Source organism: Podarcis muralis, chromosome 10 (genome assembly GCF_964188315.1).
Source record: "Podarcis muralis chromosome 10, rPodMur119.hap1.1, whole genome shotgun sequence".
In the NCBI taxonomy this organism is placed as follows: domain Eukaryota; kingdom Metazoa; phylum Chordata; class Lepidosauria; order Squamata; family Lacertidae; genus Podarcis; species Podarcis muralis.
In genome coordinates this window covers 23,145,308-23,170,451 of record NC_135664.1, presented here as the reverse complement: position 1 = coordinate 23,170,451, position 25,144 = coordinate 23,145,308, and the positions used below count along the sequence as shown (strand labels likewise).

Below are 25,144 nucleotides of genomic sequence, written 5' to 3'. Positions count from 1 at the left end.
ACTTCCTGTTTGGCAGCAAACCCGGCAAGTTGTCCTCTTGGGCACTCCTGCGCCCGGGAGGGGTCCCAGACGGAGATTAATGGGGAATACGGGGCATGCCTCCCCTTACCTTTCAAGGGTATCGAAAGGGCACGACCCATGGTCATCAGCTAGAGCCTTTTCTTTGCAAGTGGTGGTGGAAATCCCCGTCTCACAGATGAAAAGGCGAAGGCACTGGGCACAATGGCTCTGTCCAAGGACAGCCCCAGTAAGCTACTGTGGTGAACTGTGGAATACCTTTGAATTTGGACATAATTGGCAAGTGAAGAGGCACCCCCCCCCCCCGAAAAGACCCTGATTTATGCTGCAGGAGAAAATCATTTGTTTGGAAAGAAAGATGCTAATTTCTACTTTGCTTGAATGGTGGAAGGAGGGGAGGGGAGGCAATATTTTGAGTCTTTTTCTTTCTTTCTCTGGATTTGCATTATCTACCTTCCCCAAAAGTACTGGAAGGTAAAGTTTTCGGGAAGAGTGGACTTTAAAGACACCTCTTTGTGATGGATTTATTTTAGAACCAATGACTTTGCCTGAAAGAAGACAGAGAGTAACAATCTTGAGGGACTTTTGAGGGATTTTGACTACCCTTGGAACTTCGTGTTGTGATATAAAAATAATAAATAGTAAAAGATTGGTAACAACTGGATTGACTGTTAAGCACTAGGAAGAGAATAAGCTGTGGTGTCGGATGTAATGGAATTCAGGATCGGCAGGATGGACTGCAGAAAGATTTATTAGTTTAGGGGGGAGGATGGAGAGGAGATATGGATTTTGTTGATTGTTAATTACATCAGTTCACCCCCCTTGAAGGTTAAAGTTGGAAATGAGAACAGTGAAAGGAACAGGAAGGACCACAACGCGTACCATCTTGACTGCTTCTGAGACTTTCAGACAGAGAGATGGATTATGTTTATTTATAAATGATTTATTAATGAACTGGTAGTATGTAAAATTAAACTTGGTGAAATGTGAAGGGTGGGTGACACTGAGAGATTGGCAGTGTTAGAGGGAGGCAATGTGTATTACATATTTATACAAAAAAAAAATTCTAGGGGTTTCATTTTCACCCTCTGCATGCAGCACCAGTGAGGCTGTTGTTTATTACTGGGGCCAGACATCAGGCAGCAATGTTCAAGGCCATGCTAGGGAGGAATGTGTGTATGTTGTCTGGGAGGAAGCAAGATCTGTTTTTCAAAGTGTTACTCAAGAGGTAACAGAAGGAAATGTTTCAGAATAGATGAATGAGTATGACGGGTAGATAAAAGAGGATTTGCCCTACTCGACTATTTTGTTATAACAATGTATAAAAGCCGTAGCAGAAATTGGTAACTGAACAGGTGATGTGTAGGGAGAAGGGATGAATGTATATTGAAATGATAGTCGGAAAAGTTATTTTATTGGGAGCAGCAAAGAAGGGAGGAAAATAGAGGGGACATCGGGTTGGGTGGGAAGTCAGCTTTTGAATTTGTTTTGATTTTGTATTAATTTGGTGACAGTTTGTTTAAAATTATGGAAAATCAATAAAAATAATTGGCAAACAAAGTAACAGAAGGCTAACCTTATTCTCAATGCAGGGCATTTTGGATGTGTCTACCATGGAACTTTGTTGGATACCGATGGCAGGAAAATCCACTGTGCTGTGAAATCCTTGAATAGTGAGTCATAGTTTTTCATAACGAACCACAATGAATTTCAGAGTCACAGAATCAGCTGCCTTATCAAAGTGCACTTTCACACCCTAGCAATATTAGTTGTATATGGGCTATTTTCGGACGGTGTCTTGCATATAAAGTTCCCTGAACAATTGATTTGTCTCACCATGTCCTTGTGGAGGAAAATTCACATCCTTACCCCACCCCACCCCCGGATAAATAGAAGATTAAAGGAAAGAAAGAAAACATGCTGGTATCATTTTACACACTGCTGGGCTGCTTTGTATTCATTTTTTATGAGTGAGACAGTTGGAAACTGCAGGAGCAAATTGGCACACACTAGTAAATGGCCTTCTTCTGGCTCTGCACTTGGGACATTTCTATTTATTATTTCTAGTCTATGAAAAAGGAAGGGAGGTGCAATAAAAACAAGGAAAGAATTCTGGAACTACAAATGTATGCTGTGAATGTGTTAAAGTATATTCTGGCCATGATAAACATTCATTCAGCTATGCAGATGACAATTCAAGTTCAGTTGGCTATAGGTATGGAGTTCTGCCTAGTTCTGCAAACACTTAGTAATGTTTCTTATCTGATTAGACACGCTGGATATAATATTTAGAGGAGGGACTATTGACCTAATATTGAGAAAGAAATCAGATATCGTTTAATAAAGCGTGTTCTCCTTCATGGAGAGCACGTGTTGCGGTGGGGGCCGCCAGGACACTCCAAAGTTGGGGGCGGGCTAATTGATCGTTGGCCACTGATGTGATTGGGGCTTCCCTTGTTGTTGGGATGAAGTTAATGTTGCCATTTATTGATTGACAGCCAGAAATACTAAAACTCCTTGCACGAGGCTAGGGCTTCCTCTTTTCGCCTGTGCATCGGATTGCTCGTCCCTCCCTCCCTAGAATAGGGTTGTTCGCTTTGACCTTGCTATGCCTCTCATGGGGTCGTCTGCTTTGGAGCGGGGGCCTGGTAGGAATTTTGTCCATCTGGCTGATTGGCTGGGGCCATTTGGTTTTTGCCTACTGCGTAGCAAATCGTCACAACTTGTAAGGTTAGGCATTGGTTTATGGTTTGGTTGGTTGAGGGGCATGGATTGGCTGTGCCTGCCCCTCTAATGCTGCTGCTGCAAGGGATTCCGTTAAAGGAATTGGGGGCTAACTATTGCTTGTCCACTCTGTCAAGGGGGCTCGGGCCATAGCAATGAGCTCCTGGTTGCATTTGGGGTGAGGGCAGGTTCCATGCTCCGTTGCTACCCTCAAGTGTATTCCCCTTTTCTGACTTTCGCATCGTGCGGAATGTCAGTCTGTCCCCCATGGTGGGGGCAGATAGTCGCAACCAATGCCTAAGCAACCACTCACAAATTTGTATTTTAATAAAGTTGTGGACAAAATTATGCCAAAAATCTTAAACAAAAAATTCTGTGTGATGTGTGAGTTATTGGGGTGGACCTGGGGACCTCGACACGCAAATGTGTATTTAAAAGAGTTTTGTTTCGTTCTGAATGTGGGGAGAGGGGATGAGGTAAAGGGTAATATTTGACACTTGTTCCTGTAAATTTCAGTTGTGTTAAAATGTGCTAGAAATTAACTGTACTGTGGTTTGGTTTTGCTACTGCATTTCTCAGGGATTACAGATTTGGACGAAGTATCGCAGTTCCTAAAAGAAGGAATCATAATGAAGGATTTCACTCATCCCAATGTCCTATCACTGCTTGGAATTTGCTTGCCCAGCGAAGGTTCCCCTTTGGTTGTGCTTCCTTACATGAAACATGGGGATCTTCGGAACTTCATCAGGAATGAGTCTCATGTAAGTACAATCCAGGATGTGTTTCAGTGATATTGTAAAGTTGGCCGTTATACATGACTGCAGCTCTGCTCAACCTAAACACGTTAACTGATTTGTTCAACCATCACTGTTAATCGTGGTTAATACAGTCTGAGTTTTTAGCAAGTCTTTCTGCCATGGAATATTAATCCAAAAGAATGGTTTAAAGCCATGATGTTTTCCAAACAATAAATAATTTCCTCCCTAAAATATGCCACAAAACAGTCATCAAACAGCTTTAAAAATGCCATCTGTGCATATAGTCATTCTTATAAATTAAAAGTAGAACTGCCAGTCAACCAAGAAAGGCAACAACCCTGTAATAGCATGATATTATATAAATGTAATTATTACCTTTCACTTCCAAACATTCACAGGCACAAAATGAGTTCCCAAGATCTGTCATCTCACTAACTTTTATTATATGATTCTACCTTACAAATATTTTTGTAGACTGGGAATATGTAGCAGTACTATTCCCCCTTACCTGGGAATAAGCCCCATTGAATTGCATTGAACTTTCCTATGAGTAGATTAAAGGTAAAGGTACCCCTGCCCGTACGGGCCAGTCTTGACAGACTCTGGGGTTGTGCGCCCATCTCACTCAAGAGGCCGGGGGCTAGCGCTGTCCGGAGACACTTCCGGGTCATGTGGCCAGCGTGACAAGCTGCATCTGGCGAGCCAGCGCAGCACACGGAACGCCGTTTACCTTCCCACTGGTAAGCGGTCCCTATTTATCTACTTGCACCCGGGGGTGCTTTCGAACTGCTAGGTTGGCAGGCGCTGGGACCGAGCAGCGGGAGCGCACCCCGCCGCGGGGATTCGAACCGCCGACCTTTCGATCGGCAAGCCCTAGGCGCTGAGGCTTTTACCCACAGCGCCACCCGCGTCCCTTATGAGTAGATTAGGATTGCATTATTTTTTAATGCGTTGCCATTAAAACCAGATGCTATGTTTCCTCCACTATGCAAAGTTTAGTTTTCAAAAAGCTGGTGGTAAGACATAGGACAGTAGTCACCAACCTTTCAGGGTCCCTCCTTGCCAGAAAACCCAAACCCATCCACATCTTTCTCCCAACACACAAACTCAGCCAGGCAAGCAACAATTCTTCACACCCAAAAAACAAATGCAGACAGGCAACATCTCTTCCCTCAGTCCTCAAACAATAAAACTCACCTAGGCAACATCCCTTGAAAACCAGCCCCACCCATGTAATTTAAAAACAAACAAAACAAACCCCCCAAAATCAGGAGGGACCAGAGATCTTGGTAGCATGTCAAAGGGGGTGTTTGTGACTGGCTGATCATAAGCATCATGTTAATGACCCCAGACATAAACCTAATGACATGCTTCGTCAATTGTATTTCGAAACTGACTTTTGTTGTTATCAATTATTAAATGTTCTGGTGTATTATGTTATCTAATGAAAATTGCTGCCCATGTTTTATAGAACCCAACAGTAAAGGATTTGATTGGATTTGGCCTACAAGTGGCAAAGGGAATGAAATACCTCGCAAGCAAAAAGTTTGTCCATAGAGATTTAGCAGCAAGGAATTGTATGTAAGTACAGCAATCTGATTCCACAGTCTGGTGGTGTTTGGCTAAAGTAATGCTTGCAGAAGGAACGTTTCACATAGCACAACTTTATTTGTTGCTCTCAGTGGCGTAGCGTGGGGGGTGCAGGGGGGGCCGGCCGCACTGGGCGCAACATCTGGTGTTAGGGCAAATCCATAGGTTAGGGGGCGCAAATCCACGGGTTAGGGGGCGCAAATCCATGGGTTAGGGGGCGCAAATTACTTGCCTTGCCCCGGGTGCTGACAACCCACGCTACGCCACTGGTTGCTCTCGTGTCATGCCATTCCAGTGTAGAGCTCAGAAACTCTCTTCCACTGATGTAATTGCCATGCTGAGAACTGCTGAGCTTTACACAGAAAGCTATACAGTGGTGCCTCAGGTTACAGACTCCCCTAACCCAGAACTAGTACCTCGGGTTAAGAACTTTGCTTCAGGATGAGAACCGAAATTAACCTGAGGCCCCATTAGCTAAAGTGCTACCTCAGGTTAAGAACAGTTTCAGGTTAAGAATGGACCTCCTGAATGAATTAAGTTCTTAACCCGAGGTACCACTGTATATCACTTGTGCAGCACAATCCTGTGTGTATTTACTCTGAGGCAAGTCCCAATCCATTCTGAGTTGCTTCTAGGGAAGTGTGCATAGGTCCGCAGCCTTAAAAGCATTTTTCTGGGCAGAATTATTCCACTGAAATGTTTCTGCTTAAGAGAGCATTCTCTCTTCCTCAAAATGCCAGGGCTTACCTTTAAAATCCTTTGCTTCCATGCTCCTGGCTGAATTGGACACGACAAACTGTAAATGTTACTCACACACGTCAACAAAAATAAAACAGTTTCTGTATGCAAAATGAAATGAATAAAACTTCCACAATCTATTATAAACATTCCTCAGCTCCCAAGCCTCAGTGAATATACTTTTGTATACCCATATAACATACAGTGCATTGAAGGACATGAGAAAATTTGAGGGCTCACAACCTACGGTCAACAAGCTGTAAAATCAATTGTCATGTGTAACCTGTTGTAGACAATGTTAATTGCCAGGCACATTTTGACTAAGCAGTCGCTTTCAGTGACATAGATTCAAAAAGGCTGATTCCAACATTAATCCAGAAGGTGCAGTGTAAATAAATATTCATGTTACCAAATGAAATAATGTACTAGGGTCTTCTGCTCAAACATTTGAGATGTCCCGCCTTTTCTTCTGTAAACAAATTTTTTTTTAAAAGAAAGAAAGACACCTTTGTCAGATTTTATTGCTGCCGGTCCATTTGACTTAGAGATGTTTGCACACACAAGCTCTCCAATGAGCCTAGTATACAAAGGAGCTTAAGTACACAGTTCCTTCACTGTGTACCAATGAAGGAACTTTTTTGCCATAGCACAGCACCATTTTTAACATGTTTGCTTGTACACAACATTGTGAACTATTGCCTTTGGAGTGCTTGCAGGCGAATTAACTGATTCAAAAGCAATTGTGGCTTCATGTCACCATGATAGCTGACAAATTACCTGCCAAATTTGTTTTAGAGAACTACAATTTTCCTCTTTTAGTTTCATTATGCAGTTGCTAAAGTTACTCATCAATTGCACATCTTCACTATGTTACTGCACTGAAATAAACATGGCTGAAAGAAAATAAACCAAAGTTCTGTACAGAGGGGCTTTCTGAACATGGCTTTGCTTTGACCTCTGCTATGCAAGAATTTTTATACCTAACAAAAATTATGCAAAGAATCTTATTAGTGTCTGAGTGACCAGACAGTTTAGTTCATACAATGAAAGATTGGTACAATAGCTGTCAGCATCGTTAATACTGATGCATCGTCAACATTATGAATTAATGAGCTTAACCACATTAATTAAAAGTTCACTCTCAAGGCATGTGGTGTTTGAGTTCAGTTAGCATAAAAATGTGACTGTCCCTTTGTAGATGAGTGTGAAACTTTTAAAAAGTGTTATTTAAGTATTAAGCACGTCAGTAAAGCAGCTCCATTTTTACTATTCAACTTGCAGATTTGTTAACCCACTGGCTTATTTCACTTAGTAGTTTTTCATTTTGATGAGGTTCTTCTAAGATACGAAAGGGGAGAAAACATTCAAGTCATCCAAGGCCATTCAAGTCTGCTTTGCAGCTTCAGTTGCCAAATATAAAAGGGGGGAAAATTACTTAGCGGAGAACTAGTGAAAGTGCCTGTGGTCGGGGATTGGCTGTAACTTTCCTGCCAACCAGAAATACATTATACTAGCCATGACTGGCATGTGGTGATACGGTTGTGTGATTTGGATCACCATGCATGCTCAACTCTTTTTCCATCGGTCTCAAGAGACTAAGGAGTGCCCCTCCAAGGGTCAAAGTCAAACTGCTGGAGAATCACAGCGCCTGCTGTGGTTGCAGAGACTGGTAACTCAAAGCTGCTGTCTCCTGTATTGTTTTTGCTGTGTTAGCAGCACTGAAGTGACCTCTCTGGGGTCCAAGCTTGGGCAGTGTGTATGGAGGTCCTGGGCTACCCAGATGGCAAGACTCTTGGCTTCATTGATGTGGCCCAACGGAAATCAGAGTAAGAGGCTTGGCAGGAGACGTGCAAGGCACCACCCAACCACCTTAGGGACTCCACTCTGGATTTGTATAGGGTTTAATCCTTAGCTTTCTCCTTCAACTCAGCCCACATGTACAGAGCAGGTTGGACAGTCTTTTTGATAGGAGCTTTCCCTCACACCTAAACAATTATAGATTTGTTCTGCCTATATCAATATTTTAGATAGAATGAAAAATACTGAGAATGAAAAATAGCCCAATAGTGCAGCAGCTACTAGGAATTTCCATGGTGCAAGCCATGCTGAAATGAGCAGATGTTGCCCTAAGCTTACAGGTGTGCTTATCTACGACGACGGTGTCCATTCACTTTAATGATGTTTATGTGGAAGCTATGTTTATCGAAAGACACACTACATAATAGATGTTGTGGGCAATGGTGTTCATCATCTCCAAATACCAGATCACTGCATCTTAGTTATTAAGGAAGTGCCATCATTTTCATGGTAATATAAGCATGTTTATTAAACAGATATTGCTGTTGTTTGCCTGTTTATTATTTGTTGAAATGTGTAACATAGCCTTCCAAAGCTATGTCCTCAAAGGCATTGTGTCGTTTCATTTCCAGATAATGGTATTTATCATTTCTCTAGGTTGGATGAAAAATTCACTGTCAAAGTTGCTGATTTTGGCCTTGCTAGAGATGTCTATGATAAAGAGTACTACAGCGTACACAATAAAACAGGAGCCAAACTGCCAGTAAAATGGATGGCTTTAGAAAGTTTGCAGACTCAGAAGTTCACTACAAAGTCAGATGTGGTAATATGTCTATAATTATTTATGTAGCTCTTGCTGACTTTCCACATTTCAAAGCATTCCTGGAAATATTAAAGGAAAAGAACGACATGGTAGATTAATGCAAAAAGCTTGCAATCCTAAATCAGAACTAAGATTCAGCACTTTTAGCTTGAGGAATAAATCTGACTGGTTTTCTCTTTTTTGCTTTTGGGCACATATCCTCAAACCACAGAATTTTAGACATGACAGCCGTGGTTGGCAAAAATTTAGGACACAGTCTGTCTTGATGGCCACACCCTCAGTCATAAGCAAACCAATTTGGAAGAAACCTGTGACAAACTTGATCACATTAGCCAATCTCTGAGGGTTGGTCAACTTAATCTAACCAGATCCGTTTCCCACCTCCCACATCTTAAAATTCTGTTTTTCTGTTTGTGAGCTCCATAAACAGTAGAGGGACTTGTCCCAACCTTTTTCATCATCGGTCCTTGTTGAGAAGTGTTGTGGATTCCAAACTGTGTGTGTTGCTTTCACTTGAAATGTTACTCTGTTCTGGGTAGAAGTTCCCTTTTGGTAGACATGACATCATTCAGTGTTGCCCAGCCCAGATCGCCTCTTTCCTCAGCCAGCATGCCCTTTGACTATGCAAGATTGTAATTGGGTCTAGCTCCAAGTAGATACCCTTTACCAATAGTGAAGGGTTGTGCTGTCAAGATTCAGATTTCCATTTGACCTGCTGTACTTTGCCCTATATTCTCAACTAGTTTTGTTGGTGTAAATGCTCTCGAGACATTTTTATATTTTAAAACTTCTAAGGATTTTCTCCTAACGTATGTTGCAGCACGTAGAGCTGAATAACCAGTGTGAAGACCAGCCTTCCCCAACAAGGTATCCTCCAGATATTTTGGAGGCCAATGGCTGGAAATGATTGAAGCTGTAGCCCTGGACATCTGAAGGACCCCAGGTTAGGGGAAGGCTGGTGTACATCATTAATGTTCTTAACTCTTGGTTCTGTCTATTGTTTACAGCACAAAATTTAATTCAGCCATTGCCAACGTGGTGCCCTCCAGTCCAAAACTTCTGGAGAGTACCAGGTTTGTAATGGCTGGTTTAATTTTTTGAAGGTTAAGCCCATAGTAAATTTGTGTGTGTGTGTGTTTGTGTGTGCTATAGAAAGACCCAAGCTCTTCTTTGTTTTTTGTTAGTGGTCCTTCGGAGTATTACTGTGGGAGCTGATGACAAGAGGAGCACCACCCTACCCTGACGTCAACTCTTTTGACATCACTATCTACTTGCTACAAGGAAGAAGGCTCTTGCAGCCTGAATATTGCCCAGATCCACTGTAAGGAAATGGTTTATAAAACCTTATACAAATATTGCCAAGTTTTAGGGATAATGCTCTATAGAGGATAATTCACTTTCCTTGTCTTTCAACTGCAGGTATGAAGTCATGCTAAAATGTTGGCATCCAAAGCCTGAACTACGGCCAGCGTTCTCCGAGCTAGTTTCAGATATATCAATGATCTTCTCTACTTTCATTGGAGAGCATTACGTTCATGTGAATGCCACCTACGTCAATGTGAAATGCGTTGCACCTTATCCATCTCTTTTGTCATCGCAAGACAACATAGACAGGGAAGCAAATACATGACCAAGCACGTTTTTACCATCATGGGGTGGGAAACCATAAATCGTGGCCAATGACTTTTTTGTCTGTTGGTTTCTGTGAAGGCACTGTGTTTGTTTGTGTTGTACAAATTGCACTACTTTGAGGAGACAATTTCATGTTGCTGAAAGCTATGGATTTCTGTGTTGTCCAGGTAAGAATTTTCAAGTGTGATGGACAACCGTAGCACCAACAGTGCTATTGCAACACCTAATCTAATGCCAGCTATCATTCATTTGTGAGCAATCTAGCTGCTGCTATAAATTACATCATGTACAGCAGATGAATTCATAGATTCATCAGTAACTCAGACTTCCAGGCACTTAACAAATGAGCTAACACTTGGTCAGCAGTCTTTTGCTGCCTAAGGTTGCAAACAGTTATCTCATCTCTATTGAAGATTTGTTTTGCCTGCTGTAGCAATTTGGCTGTTTTGAAGGCATACAGTGACCAAATGGGCATTTAACACATAGACCAAGGACCACAATTCTTGTTTTTGCAAAAGAACACAGTATACTAATTGAAATTATAATGTGATAAAAATATTGCAACAACTGGCATTCCCATTCTGCAACGAGGTTTAAAACTTAGAAGTCTCTGCAACCAGTAGGTTAAACAAATTTGTGGCCAACATTGTAGAGGCTTAAGAAATCAGCTGAGTAGTAACTCTAAATTTTAGCAACAATGGCTGTGTGTTAATCAAAGGATTTGCAGCAGGAGAAAGGAGAAGAGCTCAAACAAAGGAAAGGGGGGAGAGATCAGCCAAACTTGAACCAAAAGGAGTGCAACTGCTGCTAAGCTGGGCATGCCGTTGAGAAAGAACTGAAAATAGATTTTGACATAGCCCATAACTGCTTGATATATTTGACTGATTCCATGGATTGTGACATGCCATATATGTCTTTAGAATAATGACCAAAAACGCAGGTTTTTAAAAACAGTAATTTAAATAATTTTGTAAACTGCTCTTAACTCTTGAGCGTCATGTTTCGTTTCTGTTCCTGTGGAGTTCAGTGCATTCTACTGTATAGACTGTTTGACGTAGGATTGATAGCTAGTTTTGTTGGTGTAAAACCTTTCAAAGCATTCTATTTTTATATTGAAAAGTTTTATTTTTAATTAATCTATATATAAAGGTTTGCACTGTGAACACTTAAAAATATGTTACCAGCTTTTCATTCATAAGTTGTATAGAGGTTAAAAACTTTATTCAGTAAAAAAACCCAACAACTGTAAAGGCCAGGAGTTGACTGCATGCCACATCCACCCCAAGTGTTAAAATCCCCATTGCTGGAATTAAAAACAACAGCAACCCTGTTCTAAGACCTTTGAGGAGGCGATGCTTATAAAGAATCCAATTATAAGGGAGATTTATTGTTCTTGAAAAGAGAATGCTACACTGAAAGATTTATGATGAAGTTGGAGTGGGTAAGCAAACTACTTGCTGATAATACTGGATTGTATTAAATTGCCACTTCCATTCCAGCAACAAATATTTCATGCGCGCTGAGAGCAATGTTAATTGTGAACTGCCTTAAACACTGAAACTTCTGCTGCAGGCAGAAAGAAGAAAAGGAAGATCCTAAGGGGGTAAGGAAAATTGTGATGTCAAGGCTTAGCACAGTCATTCTAAACCTGTGTACACTTGCTTTGAGGAATGAGGGAGATGGGGAATGTAACAGTTAGACTATTTATGAGGAGAAATTAATGTTGTGTCTGGGACACTTGTAAATAATACGTGATTCTTGTAGGGATTTGATGTTTGTACATTCATACAGTATACTTGCCAAAAGATGGATGGTACTTGCCTTTATAATTGTGATGGACCTAGCAAACTCAAAATAAACCTAGAAGTTTGTATGCTGGCTGTTTGTTTTAAGTATGCATATAGCTGTTAAAATGAGAGTGGCTTTCGTCCTGCCAAGACTTTGAATCAGTAGGACTATGGAGGGGATGTGGAATGATTCCCACCCCATAACCTGGACAGAGGAAGCAGGTGCCTTGCAAATTGAGACTAAAAAGAAACAGACAACTTAAGAACCCGATACAATGGATTGGCTCCGAAAATGCTAAGACTTGCGCTAGAGCAGGAATGGTTAACCTGAAGCCCTCCAGACATTGTCAGACAACAAACTCCCATCTTCCCTGAATATTGGCCATGCTGGCTAGGACTGCTGACAGCTGGAGTCTAACATCTGGAGGGCGAACACTTTCCATTCCTGTACCAGAGCACTGCGTGAGAAAATGACAGTAAGGGTGCTTCTAAAAAGGGGCCTCCTGTTGCAAGTGAGCCATAAGGATCTGATATTTATGTGTTCTGGTTTGCCATGTTAGCTCGCACACTCTCATTTCCCCCCCCAGTTGTGGATATTCATTGCTATTCCACGGTTTGCTGTCCACACTAGTGGGCAGAGCTTGACAGACTGTATCTTAGCTGTGTTTTCCTGCCTCTCAATCCTTCCACCAGCAGCTTTTTCCATTCTGGGTATGCGCGCAGGTGATTTTGCACGAACTCTTGCACAATTGTGTGCAGAATCCTACTAATGACTATTTTCCTTTCATCGGTGTTAGAAACTGAGGTATGAAAGCTAGGAGCTAAATGGCACCTTAAACCTAGGCTATGGGTGCAACAAGAATACAAAGCTGAAAATGAATGAACCACAGCTAAAATCTTACGTTTATTTTTCACATGGTCTAGTCATCATCTGAAGACTTTAAAAACAAAGCCTTGCTTCCCCTGCCTACCCCTACCCCTAATATTCTTAAGAAATGATCTTTTTCAGCTTCTGCCTTATGGGAGAAGGTGCAGGGTTATAATAAAGATGATCATATTGTAGGGTCTCTTCTGCAGTCTTCAGAGAGTGGCTGGAAGTGGGGAGGCAGAAATAGGTCCTCCTTTCCTTCCACTATGCAGACAAGCCCTGGATTCTCCTTACACTCCCTTTCCTTCATATAAATATATGGCACCGCAATTAACACATATTAAAGGCCTATACAGCTAATGGCAGAGACACCCACCTTGAGTGTCCTGTTGGCAAACCTAAGACTTAAGGGTCCTTCAATGATCCCACTCCAAAATTTGTTTTGATTTTAAGCATCATTCTGAGAGTCTGAGGTAGAGAACATTTTATTTATTTGCACTATTTAAACCATCATAACTAACTGGCTAGTATATTTCAAATTAAAAGCACACCATACATTAAAAGTACACCAAACAAGGCGACTAAAACCTAAACAAAACATGTTGGGTTTAAAAGAAAAGAAAGTTTTCAGGTCCCCAATCCATGCATGTTTTACTTGGGAGGAAGCCCCTTTGACCTTGGTTAGGATTTACTTCCAAGTAACAATGGTAATTTTAATCTGAAATCTTAGATGCAGTACTGTGCCCGGAGCTCAGAAACTGCTCGTGTTGCAAAATGTGCCTAGAACAATGGGGAGTTTTGAACACCTCATTTCATCCACAGTCCTTGGGGTCCAACGCATTATGAAGAATTTTCACATATAGGATGGGTGTTCCACATTGCCTATACATGCTTGTTCTTGGAGATAAATCCTAGAGAATCCTATGTAACAGACCAGCCCTCAGTTAACAGCTTAGTATCCGTTAATATGATGTCACTAGCCACAATATTAGTTTATTTTTTATAATACTTTTTATTAGTTTTCAATTACAGTCCAATAATAGCCTCATTATAACAATACCAATTTATAATACTATTATTCATACGAATCGTTCAAATTCCGAATTATATAATTTAGATTAAGAGGGGGCCCCCACGTGTTAGATTTGATGATTTGATTATTCTGCTTCCCAAAACCTTATTAATTTCCATTACATTCCGGTCATAATAATGACCCCTTATACAAGAACTGCAATATTAATAACTTGTTTTCGTGTTGACACGTTAAATGATTTATAAATCTAAAAGTGAGGAACTCGAACTATATTCTTTTTCTTCCTTTGTGTGGCAGTTATTCTGTCTGTGGTGTTTCTTCCTGTCCTTGTAAGATGTTAGGTCTTTCTTTCCCCCAGTTGTTGCTGCTATTCATCATTCCTTGGGCGGAGCTGATATCCCACCATTGAGCATATTAGCTTATTAGTGTAAGATGATACAACTAAACACCTTTTCTTTTCACCGATCAGAAAACAGCACATGAAGTGGAATCCTGTTGTAGACTGTGAACAGCAAAGGCCGTCAAGCCTTTCAATAGCGAACAGAACTCACGTCACCGAAGTGCATTGATTACTGCCTAAGAAATCACCATTCTTGGCAGCTTTAACAATTGATCTTCGAGTGTGTTAATTTAATTCAATTAAAAAATACTGTCTTAAAATTGACAGGACTGAGTGACGGTTTACATTGAAAGGGCGTGTGTGCTGTTTACTTGATAGTGAGAAGAGATTAATTCAGTGTTGGTATTTCAAAGCATTGCTGATTTACATGTCTGTTTAGAAGTAGGTGCCATTGAGGTCAGCGGAGCACACTCCTGGGTAAATTGCTATAGGATTGTGGTCTTGTTGGTGCAGTTACATGAGAAGATTTACAGTTAGATATTTAGACTACCTTATTCACCTTGCCAACAAAGGTCCATATAGTTAAAGCCATGGTTTTCCCAGTAGTGATGTATGGAAGTGAGAGCTGGACCATAAAGAAGGCTGATCGCCAAAGAATTATGAATTATGGTGCTGGAGGAGACTCTTGAGAGTCCCATGGACTGCAAGAAGATCAAACCTATCCATTTCTAAGGAAATCAGCCCTGAGTGCTCACTGGAAGGACAGATCCTGAAGCTGAGGCTCCAGTACTTTGGCCACCTCATGAGAAGAGAAGACTCCCTGGAAAAGACCCTGATGTTGGGAAAGATTGAGGGCACAAGGAGAAGGGGACTACAGAGGACAAGATGGTTGGACAGTGTTCTCGAAGCTACCAGCATGAGTTTGACCAGACTGCGGGAGGCAGTGGAAGACAGAAGTGCCTGTCGTGCTCTGGTCCATGGGGTCACGAAGAGTCGGACATTACTAAATGACTAAACAACAACAATTCCAAAGTTTCAAATGTGGCTGCTTGTACTGCACACACATCCTGCCTCCCCGCCCCCCAGAACATAGTTTTCCAGTTGTTCAGCATATGCAGAATGGAATGCAAGTGGAAATCCCCCTCCATTGTTGGCACTTAATTACACCGATAGTTTCGGCCTGGGACAGAGGTGAGGAACCTGTGAGCCTCCATATGTTGTTGTACTCAGTGTCAACTAGCATGGCCAACAGCCAAGTGTGATGGGATCAACAGCTTCAGAACATCTGGAAGGGTTCCCCACCCTTGGTATTTTACCACGAACTTGTAAGCAGAAATGGAGCATATTCTGTTATGCAAATAACAGAATTTCCTGCACTGTAGAAACAGATACAGGTGGTTATTCCACAGCACCTAATCACAAAATGGCATCTGACTTGGCACATGTACATATGTGTTGTTATTCCAGCAAAGGAAAGGATGTAGCAAGGTGTGTTCAGACACTTTATATCCACGAGGCAATGCAATTTGAACAAAACTAACTTTGGGCATGCAGTTCTGGATTATTCTGTAATTCTAAAAGTACCTCAACTAATAACACACTCCCTCCTTTTACTAATTTTTGAAATGCTTTTCCATTAAAAATGTAGCTGGAAACAGGTGGTTGCAGTGTGCTGATACGCAAATCCAAATGTACGTGTGCTTCGGCCAGTGAACGCATTCCTTTTTTTTGCACATCTTCAGACTACTTCCTGATAGTATTTTCAGTATAGGGTATAATGTGCTTTTAAAATTATCTTCCCAATCAAAGGGTTGGGCTGCGAAGTGGTGACTTGCCACGTACCCTGTGTTTCATGTTCAAACAGGCATCTGAAACTGGGTGTTCCACATGCAAACCAAACACTCCTTGCAGTGTGAAAGGTGATGACGCCTACGTACTGCTTAGGCAGCCCATGCCTATAGGTCAGCTTGCTCCCCATATAAGTAGCAAGCTAGCGTAGCTGGGAAAGAAGCCAGGGGAGAGAAGAGCTACATATAAATAAAAATTAGAAGGCTGTTGCATTCTCTCTTTCATGGTCCCCAATCACTGTCTTGGGAAATGGGATCCCCAGAGGGCACTTGCTTTTACAAGGTAATCTGCTCTGTCTTTACCAACAGGGAATTATCCATTTACCAAAATGGTTGATACCTCTGATGCCACTGTTGGTATTAAGAAGAGGAATGTGGAATTAAAGAATATTTCAGGACCATACGTCACTCAACAATTTGATCTACAGGTACAGATAATGTGAGGTTTTAATTTTTTAAAAAAATCAAATTGGATGTGAATGTTGCTTAAACTGCAGCTTTAGTGAAGTGTCAGAAGCAACTAACTAATGTGAAAGGAGCATGGACTCCTCTAAAATTTACACCTTATAGGTGTGCAGTATTCTGAAGATGCATGCTAAGCAAGATATAGATACCCATGCACAAATTAAATGTTACTTGTGTAAGTTGTGAAAGGGATAGACAGGTTTAAAAGGCCACTTTTCTGGACAGAACAGAAACAGAAACGGGCGCCACCATATCCCAATTGAACTTGTGTCTATTTTACCCAGGAAAAAAGGCAAGAAATACATCTTTGTGCCAACGTACAATATGTTAGATGGCTTTAGAATAAAGGGAAAGGGTGGGAGAGGTGAGAAAACGAGGAACTCAAAAGCTTTTATAAACATAATTCTAGGAAACGGATGCTATAACAGATCTGAAAAGTAGGATTAGAATAGCAAAGCTGTAGCACCTTTGCCAAAGGAAAAAAACCTCACTATTGTACAATTCAACCACCAATGTATCTATTTTAAATTACTCTACTACAGTATCCTTTAATTACAGCCACACCATTAGTTTATCAACACTGGTGTTTCACAGCACAAGGTCACCTATAATAACCCTGGCAACCACCAGAAAGCTATTTTCCCCTTCCCTCAGTGAATAAGTATTGCGGTGGTGCTATCATTGCTTCAAAAGAAATTGTGTTTCCGCCCAGTAACTCCAGTGGCATTTGATCTGCAATTGGATTGAAGTTAAAAATTAATTACTCTTCCAACATATTGATTACATGGCTATAAACATAAAAGACGGAGCCTAGAACAATGTACACTGACCCTCTGTTGAAACAGCATGTTTGTTTTCAAAAGGAAACTAATTAAAAGCTTCAAAAACTGGTTCCCTTCAGGGATGAGACAGAGGTGAAAATAAAACCAACAGTGCCATCTAGAGTATCTGATGCCCTCTACTGAATGTACAGCATCTATCACAAATCGGCTCCCAACTCCAGCCTGTGCTTCCAAATATATATATTTGATATTTAATTTGCAACCACATAAAATAGGAAGAGGGGTTGGGATATGGTGACTACAACCAATTTGTGTTAGATTTTTTTAAATCCCTTCCATTAACAGCACATCAGCAGGTGTTTCTGTGAAGTCTACATGGCATATGTATAGGATTATAAAAAGATCAGACAATGGGTCTGCACAGCTGGTGTGCCCCCGAAGGAAATGTGCAGTTTTATTTCTTTTTTGCCACACTAGCCCCTATCCCGGTCTTCCTACATGCTGGACTCAAAGCAGGTTTTTTTCTAAACTGAGACAAGCTATAGATGAACCGTGCTAGGAAGGGAACGGCAAACAGCCACTCTGCTGAGAAAGGAGGGGAAATGAAGCAAAATTCATTGTATTGGCCCATGGATCTGGTTTCCACATAGGTACATAAAGCAGGTGGCGCTGTGGGTTAAACCACAGAGCCTAGGACTTGCCAATCAGAAGGTCGGCGGTTCGAATCCCCGCGACAGGGTGAGCTCCTGTTGCTCGGTCCCTGCTCCTGCCCACCTAGCAGTTCGAAAGCACGTCAAAGTGCAAGTAGATAAATAGGTACCGCTCCAGGGGGAAGGTAAACGGCGTTTCCGTGTGCTGCTCTGGTTCGCCAGAAGCGGCTGTCATGCTGGCCACATGACCTGGAAGCTGTACACCGGCTCCCTCAGCCAATAAAGCGAGATAAGCGCCGCAACCCCAGAGTCGGCCACAACTGGACCTAATGGTTAGGGGTCCCTTTACCTTTACATAAAGCTGAAAAAGGCACAGCTAAACCCCCCATACTCTAATGTGTCTCTGCAGCTGCAGTTTTCCTGTGCCAGCTGCAATCTGATCCTATGTTTTCCTCGATACAGTTCAGTGGGGCAGCCAAGAACACTGCATAGGTTTGCAACCTTAGTGGCAGGCAAGGAGTGCTATTCCGTTTGAGATTAGAAATCTGCTTCTCTCACCTCATTTGTATAGTCTCTCCTCCTTGGGACAATTGGTTGGTTGACGTTTCATCTGGGGATATCCTCTGTTGTTTTGACAGTTCTGCAGTGATTTAAAGTGTTGCAGACAAATCTGTAGAAGATGCAGTCTTAGATATTGTGGGCGAGGTCCCAACTACCTTATTAGAATTTAGCTTGTATGGTACAAGTCCTGATGCAAGTCCCATAGATTTCAACAGGAACTAAGCTAAACTAAGAGGCTGCAATCCTCTACATACTTAGCTGGGTAGAAGCACCATTGCATTCAACAGATCTTAGTTCTGAGTACAACAGCCAGGGATTATGGGAGTTGTCGTCCAAAACATCTGAAGAGTCCACACGTTGAAAGTCACTGCCCATGAAAAGCTAGCATGTAAGAAAAACAGGTTCTAGCCTAGCCTCTCCATTGTGTGGTTGCATTCAGAAGACATGTTTACCATTTGAAGATCACAGCCCAAAGTCCCAGAAATGGCGATAACCAAATGTGGAAATTGTCAGGAATCTATTTGTAGCAGCTGAATGAGTTTATATGTATTATAAAATCTTTGTTGATGAAAACAAAACCTATTGGTCTTTCAATTGGTTGTTGGGCATGCTGCTGTTTCCGTCTAATTTTATTTAAAAGATAGGCAGCTTTTGCTCGCAACTAGATCAGACACAGAACCTTAACACAGCTAAAACATGGAGCATGGCTGTAGTGATTTCTTTTAGTATTCATTTGATTCCTTTGTCTGGCTGCTAAAGCTGGCAGAAGCAAAATAAGCATCATTTGACCTTTCCACTTGGCACTGGCTTTTGTCCTAAGCTGCTCTTGTGAGCAAATGTCTCCATTCTTACCATTGCTATAATTGGTTTATGGCAGTCCTCTTTCAATTCACTCGCATTCCGTTGAGGACTCTTGAGTTAGGGAAGACCACAATCACACAATAAACGTTTTTTGTTTTGTTTTTTTAACCAGCTATTTTGCCAAGAAAACAAGACAGAAACATCATTGCGTTCTCCTTTTTCTTTATTATTGGGCATAATCCACCCAAAATTAAGCATCTCTTGGCTCACAGATTGTACTGCAAGAACTAAGCACTTGGAATTTAATGCTCACTACATTTTGGCTACCTTAACTCAAAGTGATTTATTTTTGTTTGTTTTTATTTATTTTAAAACTTTCTATGTCACCCTTCACCTGAGGATCACAGGGAAGTTTACAATATATAAATACATAACACAATAACAAATGAAACCAAAACAAATCCCTCAATTTAAAAAGCCATAGATTATTCCAATTAGCCAAAGGCCTGGGAGAAATGTCTTTGCCTGGTGCCTAAATATACATAATGAAGGAGACAGGCAAGCCTTCCTGGGGACAGCATTCTGCAGATGGGGAACCACCGCAGAAAAGGCCCATTCTTGTGCTGCCATCCTCCAAACCGTTAGTGGAGGAAGCACATGAAGAAGGGTCTCTAATCATAATCACAGGGTTTGGGTCAGTTCATATGGGGAGAGGTCCTTTAGGTACTGTGGTCCTTTAAGGCTTTTTAGGACAAAACCAGCACTTTGAATTGGGCCTAGAAACTAACTGGTAGCCAATGCAGTCGGGACAGAATTTGCATTATATGCTCAAAATACACATATTTATTGTCAGTGGTTTTGTAGATGCTCCCTCAGCCACGTAAAGTCACTTAGGTGAGCAGCTGTCTTGCCGTTGGGAGAAAATATATGGTCCAATCACATGGACAGTGGTTCTTTCCAAAAGAGTTTTCACCAAAAATGTCTGGGTCAGCACCTATAAATGATAATAAATATATCTGGAAACACCATTTCCAAGGTATCTGCAGCAGGTTGATGAGCTATGGTGAGAATACACCTCTTTTCTTCATAATCTCCACACTAAACTGTTGTAACTCATGAGTAGGAAGATTCAAAAAGGGTTTCGGTGGGCAGCTGGGCTACATTCTATGGAATGTCATTTTCCTTTTTATATTTTTAGCAAAATTATATTTTCTGTAAGGGACGCGGGTGGCGCTGTGGGTAAAAGCCTCAGCGCCTAGGGCTTGCCGATCGAAAGGTCGGCGGTTCGAATCCCCGTGGCGGGGTGTGCTCCCGCTGCTCGGTCCCAGCGCCTGCCAACCTAGCAGTTCGAAAGCACCCCTGGGTGCAAGTAGATAAATAGGGACCGCTTATTAGCGGGAAGGTAAATGGCGTTCCGTGTGCTGCGCTGGCTCGCCAGATGCAGCTTGTCACGCTGGCCACGTGACCCGGAAGTGTCTTCGGACAGCGCTGGCCCCCGGCCTATAGAGTGAGATGGGCGCACAACCCTAGAGTCTGTCAAGACTGGCCCGTATGGGCAGGGGTACCTTTACCTTTACCGTTATATTTTCTGTAGGATGCAAAATGCCACTTTGATAAAGTGTATTATCTGAAATACAATGGCAATACTTGCATTAGCACTGAACTAATCCACTAATGAAAACAAAAAGGAGCTCTCATCAGAAACTTGCAGCAGTTTCACAATCACCCTCCTCCATTGCCCTCTTTAAAGGAAGATAATCAATAGTGCAGACCAGTAAATGATCAGGGCATCCAACATGAAATAGCTGTCAGTAGAGCATGAGGCGCTTAATCTATAATTCACAGCCTGAATCTCTAGAACTACCACATAGTTCTCCAGCAGTTTCTGATACTGATTCACAAGCCACTGATCTGCTGAGATGAAGATACCGATGCTGTGTGACTCCTTGTTGAGCTACCTGATAAACAGACCTTATTCTGTTTGCACAATCTGAAAAACACAGTAGAACACAGAAAGCCATCGGTCCATGTGGCTGTCTCCAGAATTTCAGACAGGGTCTCTCCCAAAGATCGTGGGTGCTGAACTTCAGATCTTCTGCATGCAAGGCAGAAGCTATGACGCCAAAATTCAAACCTAATTCATATCAGCTGTAGCATCCAAACGTTGAGTTCTAACTGATAACAGTGGTTACCTGCAGTTTTAAACTCAACATTAGGAATTGCTATGTAGTATTTTGTGGTGTGTGTCATGATGAATTCAGAAGAACAGACCATCTGGATCAGATCAGAGGCCTATCCATTTCTACAGATGCCTATAGAAAGCATCTTCCTCAAAATGCCAGAAATTTATTACCCGAGACAAGTTGCAGTCTTTCTCTCCTCAGGACTGATTTCTATCAAATACATACACCATGCTGCAATGAAACAGTCTTGCAGGCTGAATAGTGCTACTTTGCATCGTGTCATAAGAAAAGCTGTATCAGCAGTGGACAGCCAACCCCTTCATGAAGTCTTGCAACCAAGGAAAGAAGGCACTCACAAGCCAGTGTTTCCCAGTTGTCGGCATAATGCTGGTGGTCACACAAAAGAGGTTTAAAAACTCTCTCAAGGCAAATCTAAAAAAAAATGTAGTATAAACACCAACAACTGGGAAACACTGGCCCGCGAGTGCTTCAATTGGCTCCCCAGCAACTGGTATTCAGAGGCATAATGGCTCTGATCCTGAAGCTAATATATAGTCATCACACAGTTAATAGAAAAATTGTACAGTGAGTTACATATCAGAAGTGTTCTTGTTTTGCTGACCACTGTAGCTTCCTTGTGGTGCACATAATGTTCCTATATAGAAATTAAGAAAAGAATTAATGTGTGAAGCAACCTTAAACTTATTGCAAGTTTCCAACTGACCCAAAGTTAATCAATATAGCAACTCAGTCTAGAGAGTAAGATGCACTTTGTAATCAAGCAGGGTTGGCAACCTTTTATTTTAAAAAAGAGTGAGATCCTACCTGGTTGGTGGGCTGCCAAAGCTAACAGGTCAACACAAAGTTTACGTCTGGAATTCAATGGCTTTTTATACCCAGATATTGATTATTTGGCAAACATAGTCTTACTGACCAGACAAGTGAAATACTGGCTGCTTTACAAGCCTATAATTAACTCCACACGAGTGAACACATCTCTCAGGTTTCCCTCTTTAAAAGGTAAAGGTACCCCTGCCCGTATGGGCCAGTCGTGTCCGACTCTAGGGTTGCGCGCCCATCTCACTTAAGAGGCCGGGGGCCAGCGCTGTCCGGAGACACTTCCGGGTCACGTGGCCAGCGTGACGAAGCTGCTCTGGCAAGCCGGCACCAGCGCAGCACACGGAAACGCCATTTACCTTCCCGCTATAAAGCGGTACCTATTTATCTACTTGCACTTAGGGGTGCTTTCGAACTGCTAGGTGGGCAGGAGCTGGGACCGAGCAATGGGAGCTCACCCCGCCGCAGGGATTCGAACTGCCGACCATGCAACCGGCAAGTCTTAGGCACTGAGGTTTTACCCACAGCGCCACCCGCGTCCCCTATAAATTATGCTAATATACAGAAACTAGTATTGTAACAAAACTATGTCTACTCAGAAGTAAGCCCTATTCAATTCAATGGGACTTGCTCCCTGATTAGTGGGGTTAGGATTGCGGATTAAGAGATTTAAGTGTATGGAAAACTGAAAATGCCCATGGATTGGCACTGAAGGTTTAAGGGAGGGTGTTGGTGAACTTTTTAAAAACAGAAACGAAAAGAATTGCCAGTTTAAAATCTGTGTCCATTTTATCAGCTAAACCCAGATGTCACAGAAAATGTAGCATGTTTGTACGAAGAGGCAGATTTTGTTTTCCTGCCAAAAAGGTGTGGTGTAAGAACAAATGACTCCTGGGGGAGACTCTCCTCATCCCTTGAGGACAGTGTTCAAAATTAGCCATGCACCAGGTGCAATTTTACACCTGGCTACCAGCCACTTGCAACGAGGCAAAGATGTCTGGGTGCCAGGATGGTGCCTGACATCACCACTATCTGGAGGTGCATGCCTGTGGATCATTGGATCTGGACTGTTTTCACACACTAATACCACATCCTGTAGAATTCTATCAGTTATATTTTATCTACACAATCAGAATGAAGTTCAGGAACTAAAATGCCTTTTCTGCACAGCCTGAGCAGGCAGGAGTGGTGAACAGCATTATAATTAATTGTTGTAGCTTGTCTTCACTTAACCCATCCCCCTGCCCTGCTCACAATTGTGAAGAATATTCTTCTCTCATGAACGGTCCATGTCACCATTAGGAAGGTAGGATATATGTAGACTGTCCCTGGATAAAATGGCTTTCCTTTTTTAAGTTCTCAAACCTAGCTCAAGGTTGCCATCTGAACTAGCCAGATGTTTAACTAATAATCAATCACAGTCAGTTCATCATATGAAAAATAAGACTTTAGATCCATCTTGCCCCCAAATGGTAACTAGACATTCTGTTTTGGCAGCTGCAACCTTGGTTTAAAGAGCCAGTTGGGGCCTAGCCTATATATCTGACTTTCTAACACTGCTGGAGGAGAGGAAAAGCACCCTGCTGGAACAGACTACAAAGGCCCTCACAGCTCCAGCATCCTCTTCTCCTACTGAGCCAAGGCCAGCCCACCCATGAGGCAAGGTGCAACGACTGCCTTAGGCTGCCAATTCAGTAGAGCAGCAGATCCCGATGTTGATATTTCTTCCTGCCTTGTTCCCAAAGTCAAACTTTCTTCACCCATTCTTTCCTTGTGGGGAGGAACAATTTTCAGGTCCCAACAGCAACAGACTCTCCAAGTGTCCCTATTTTCCAAGGACAGTCCCACATTTACAGAAGCTCCCCGGTCTCTGATTTGCCCCACTTTTCCTTAGGATGTCCCTATTTTTCATTGGAGAAATGTTTGAGGATATGGAATTATACAATCTCCGAGTCAAGGAGCTCAGTAACTATACAACCTTTATAAGATATCTGAAGGCAGCCCTGTCTAGGGAAGGTTTTTTAAAAAATGTTTTATTATGTTTTTATCCTACATTGGAAGCTGCTCAGTATGGCTGCGGCAATTCAGTCAGATGAGCGGGGTATAAATAAAATACTACTACTACTAATAATTGCATCCCCTCCAACATTTCTCCAATGAAAATAGGGACATCCTAAGGAAAAGTGGGGCATTCTGGGATCAAATCGGAAACGGTCCGTTAATGTGTAATGTTTTACAGTGGTACCTTGGTTCCCGAATGGCTTAGTTGTTGAACAAATCGGCTCCTAAACACCGCAAACCCGGAAGTATTCCGCTTTGTGAACGTTTTTCAGAAGCCGAACGTCCGACGCAGTGTAGGAAGCTGCTACAACCAATCGGAAGCCATGCCTTGGTTTTCGAACGGTTTCATGAGTCAAGCGGACTCCCGGAACGGATTAAGTTTGAGAACCAAAGTACCACTATTCAGTGGTACCTCGGGTTAAGAACTTAATTCGTTCTGGAGGTCCATTCTTAACCTGAAACTGTTCTTAACCTGAAGCACCACTTTAGCTAATGGGGCCTCCCGCTGCACAATTTCTGTTCTCATCCTGAAGCAAAGTTCTTAACCTGAGGTACCATTTCTGGGTTAGCGGAGTCTGTAACCTGAAGCATCTGTAACCTGAAGCATCTGTAACCCGAGGTACCACTGTATTATGTTTTTATGTATGTTGGGAGCTGCCCAGCGAATAATAATAATAATAATAATAATATAAGAGGGCATCTCTATTTTCATCTGAGAAATGTTGGAAGGTGTGCAGCAACTCCTCCCTGTTTGGGGTTCCCAACCACCGAGAAAGAAGCGCCGAAAGAGCAAAAAAAAATATCAAAGGAATAAGAAATGAAAAACCCTGAAACTGCAAAAGGCTGACA

At 42.0% G+C, this 25,144-nt stretch overlaps 1 protein-coding gene across 1 annotated transcript in view; it reads left to right on the top strand.

Moving 5' to 3' along the window:
• The window catches only part of MET (MET proto-oncogene, receptor tyrosine kinase), a 94,409-nt gene extending 82,451 nt beyond the window's left edge, over positions 1–11,958 (top strand). The window contains exons 16-21 of the mRNA XM_028746295.2: positions 1,611–1,691; positions 3,322–3,503; positions 4,972–5,081; positions 8,283–8,448; positions 9,633–9,769; positions 9,868–11,958. Coding sequence (XP_028602128.2) covers positions 1,611–1,691; positions 3,322–3,503; positions 4,972–5,081; positions 8,283–8,448; positions 9,633–9,769; positions 9,868–10,078 — 887 coding nt within the window. The 3' untranslated portion in view covers positions 10,079–11,958. The remainder of the gene's footprint in view (positions 1–1,610; positions 1,692–3,321; positions 3,504–4,971; positions 5,082–8,282; positions 8,449–9,632; positions 9,770–9,867) is intronic.
• Positions 11,959–25,144: the final 13,186 nt, after the last annotated feature.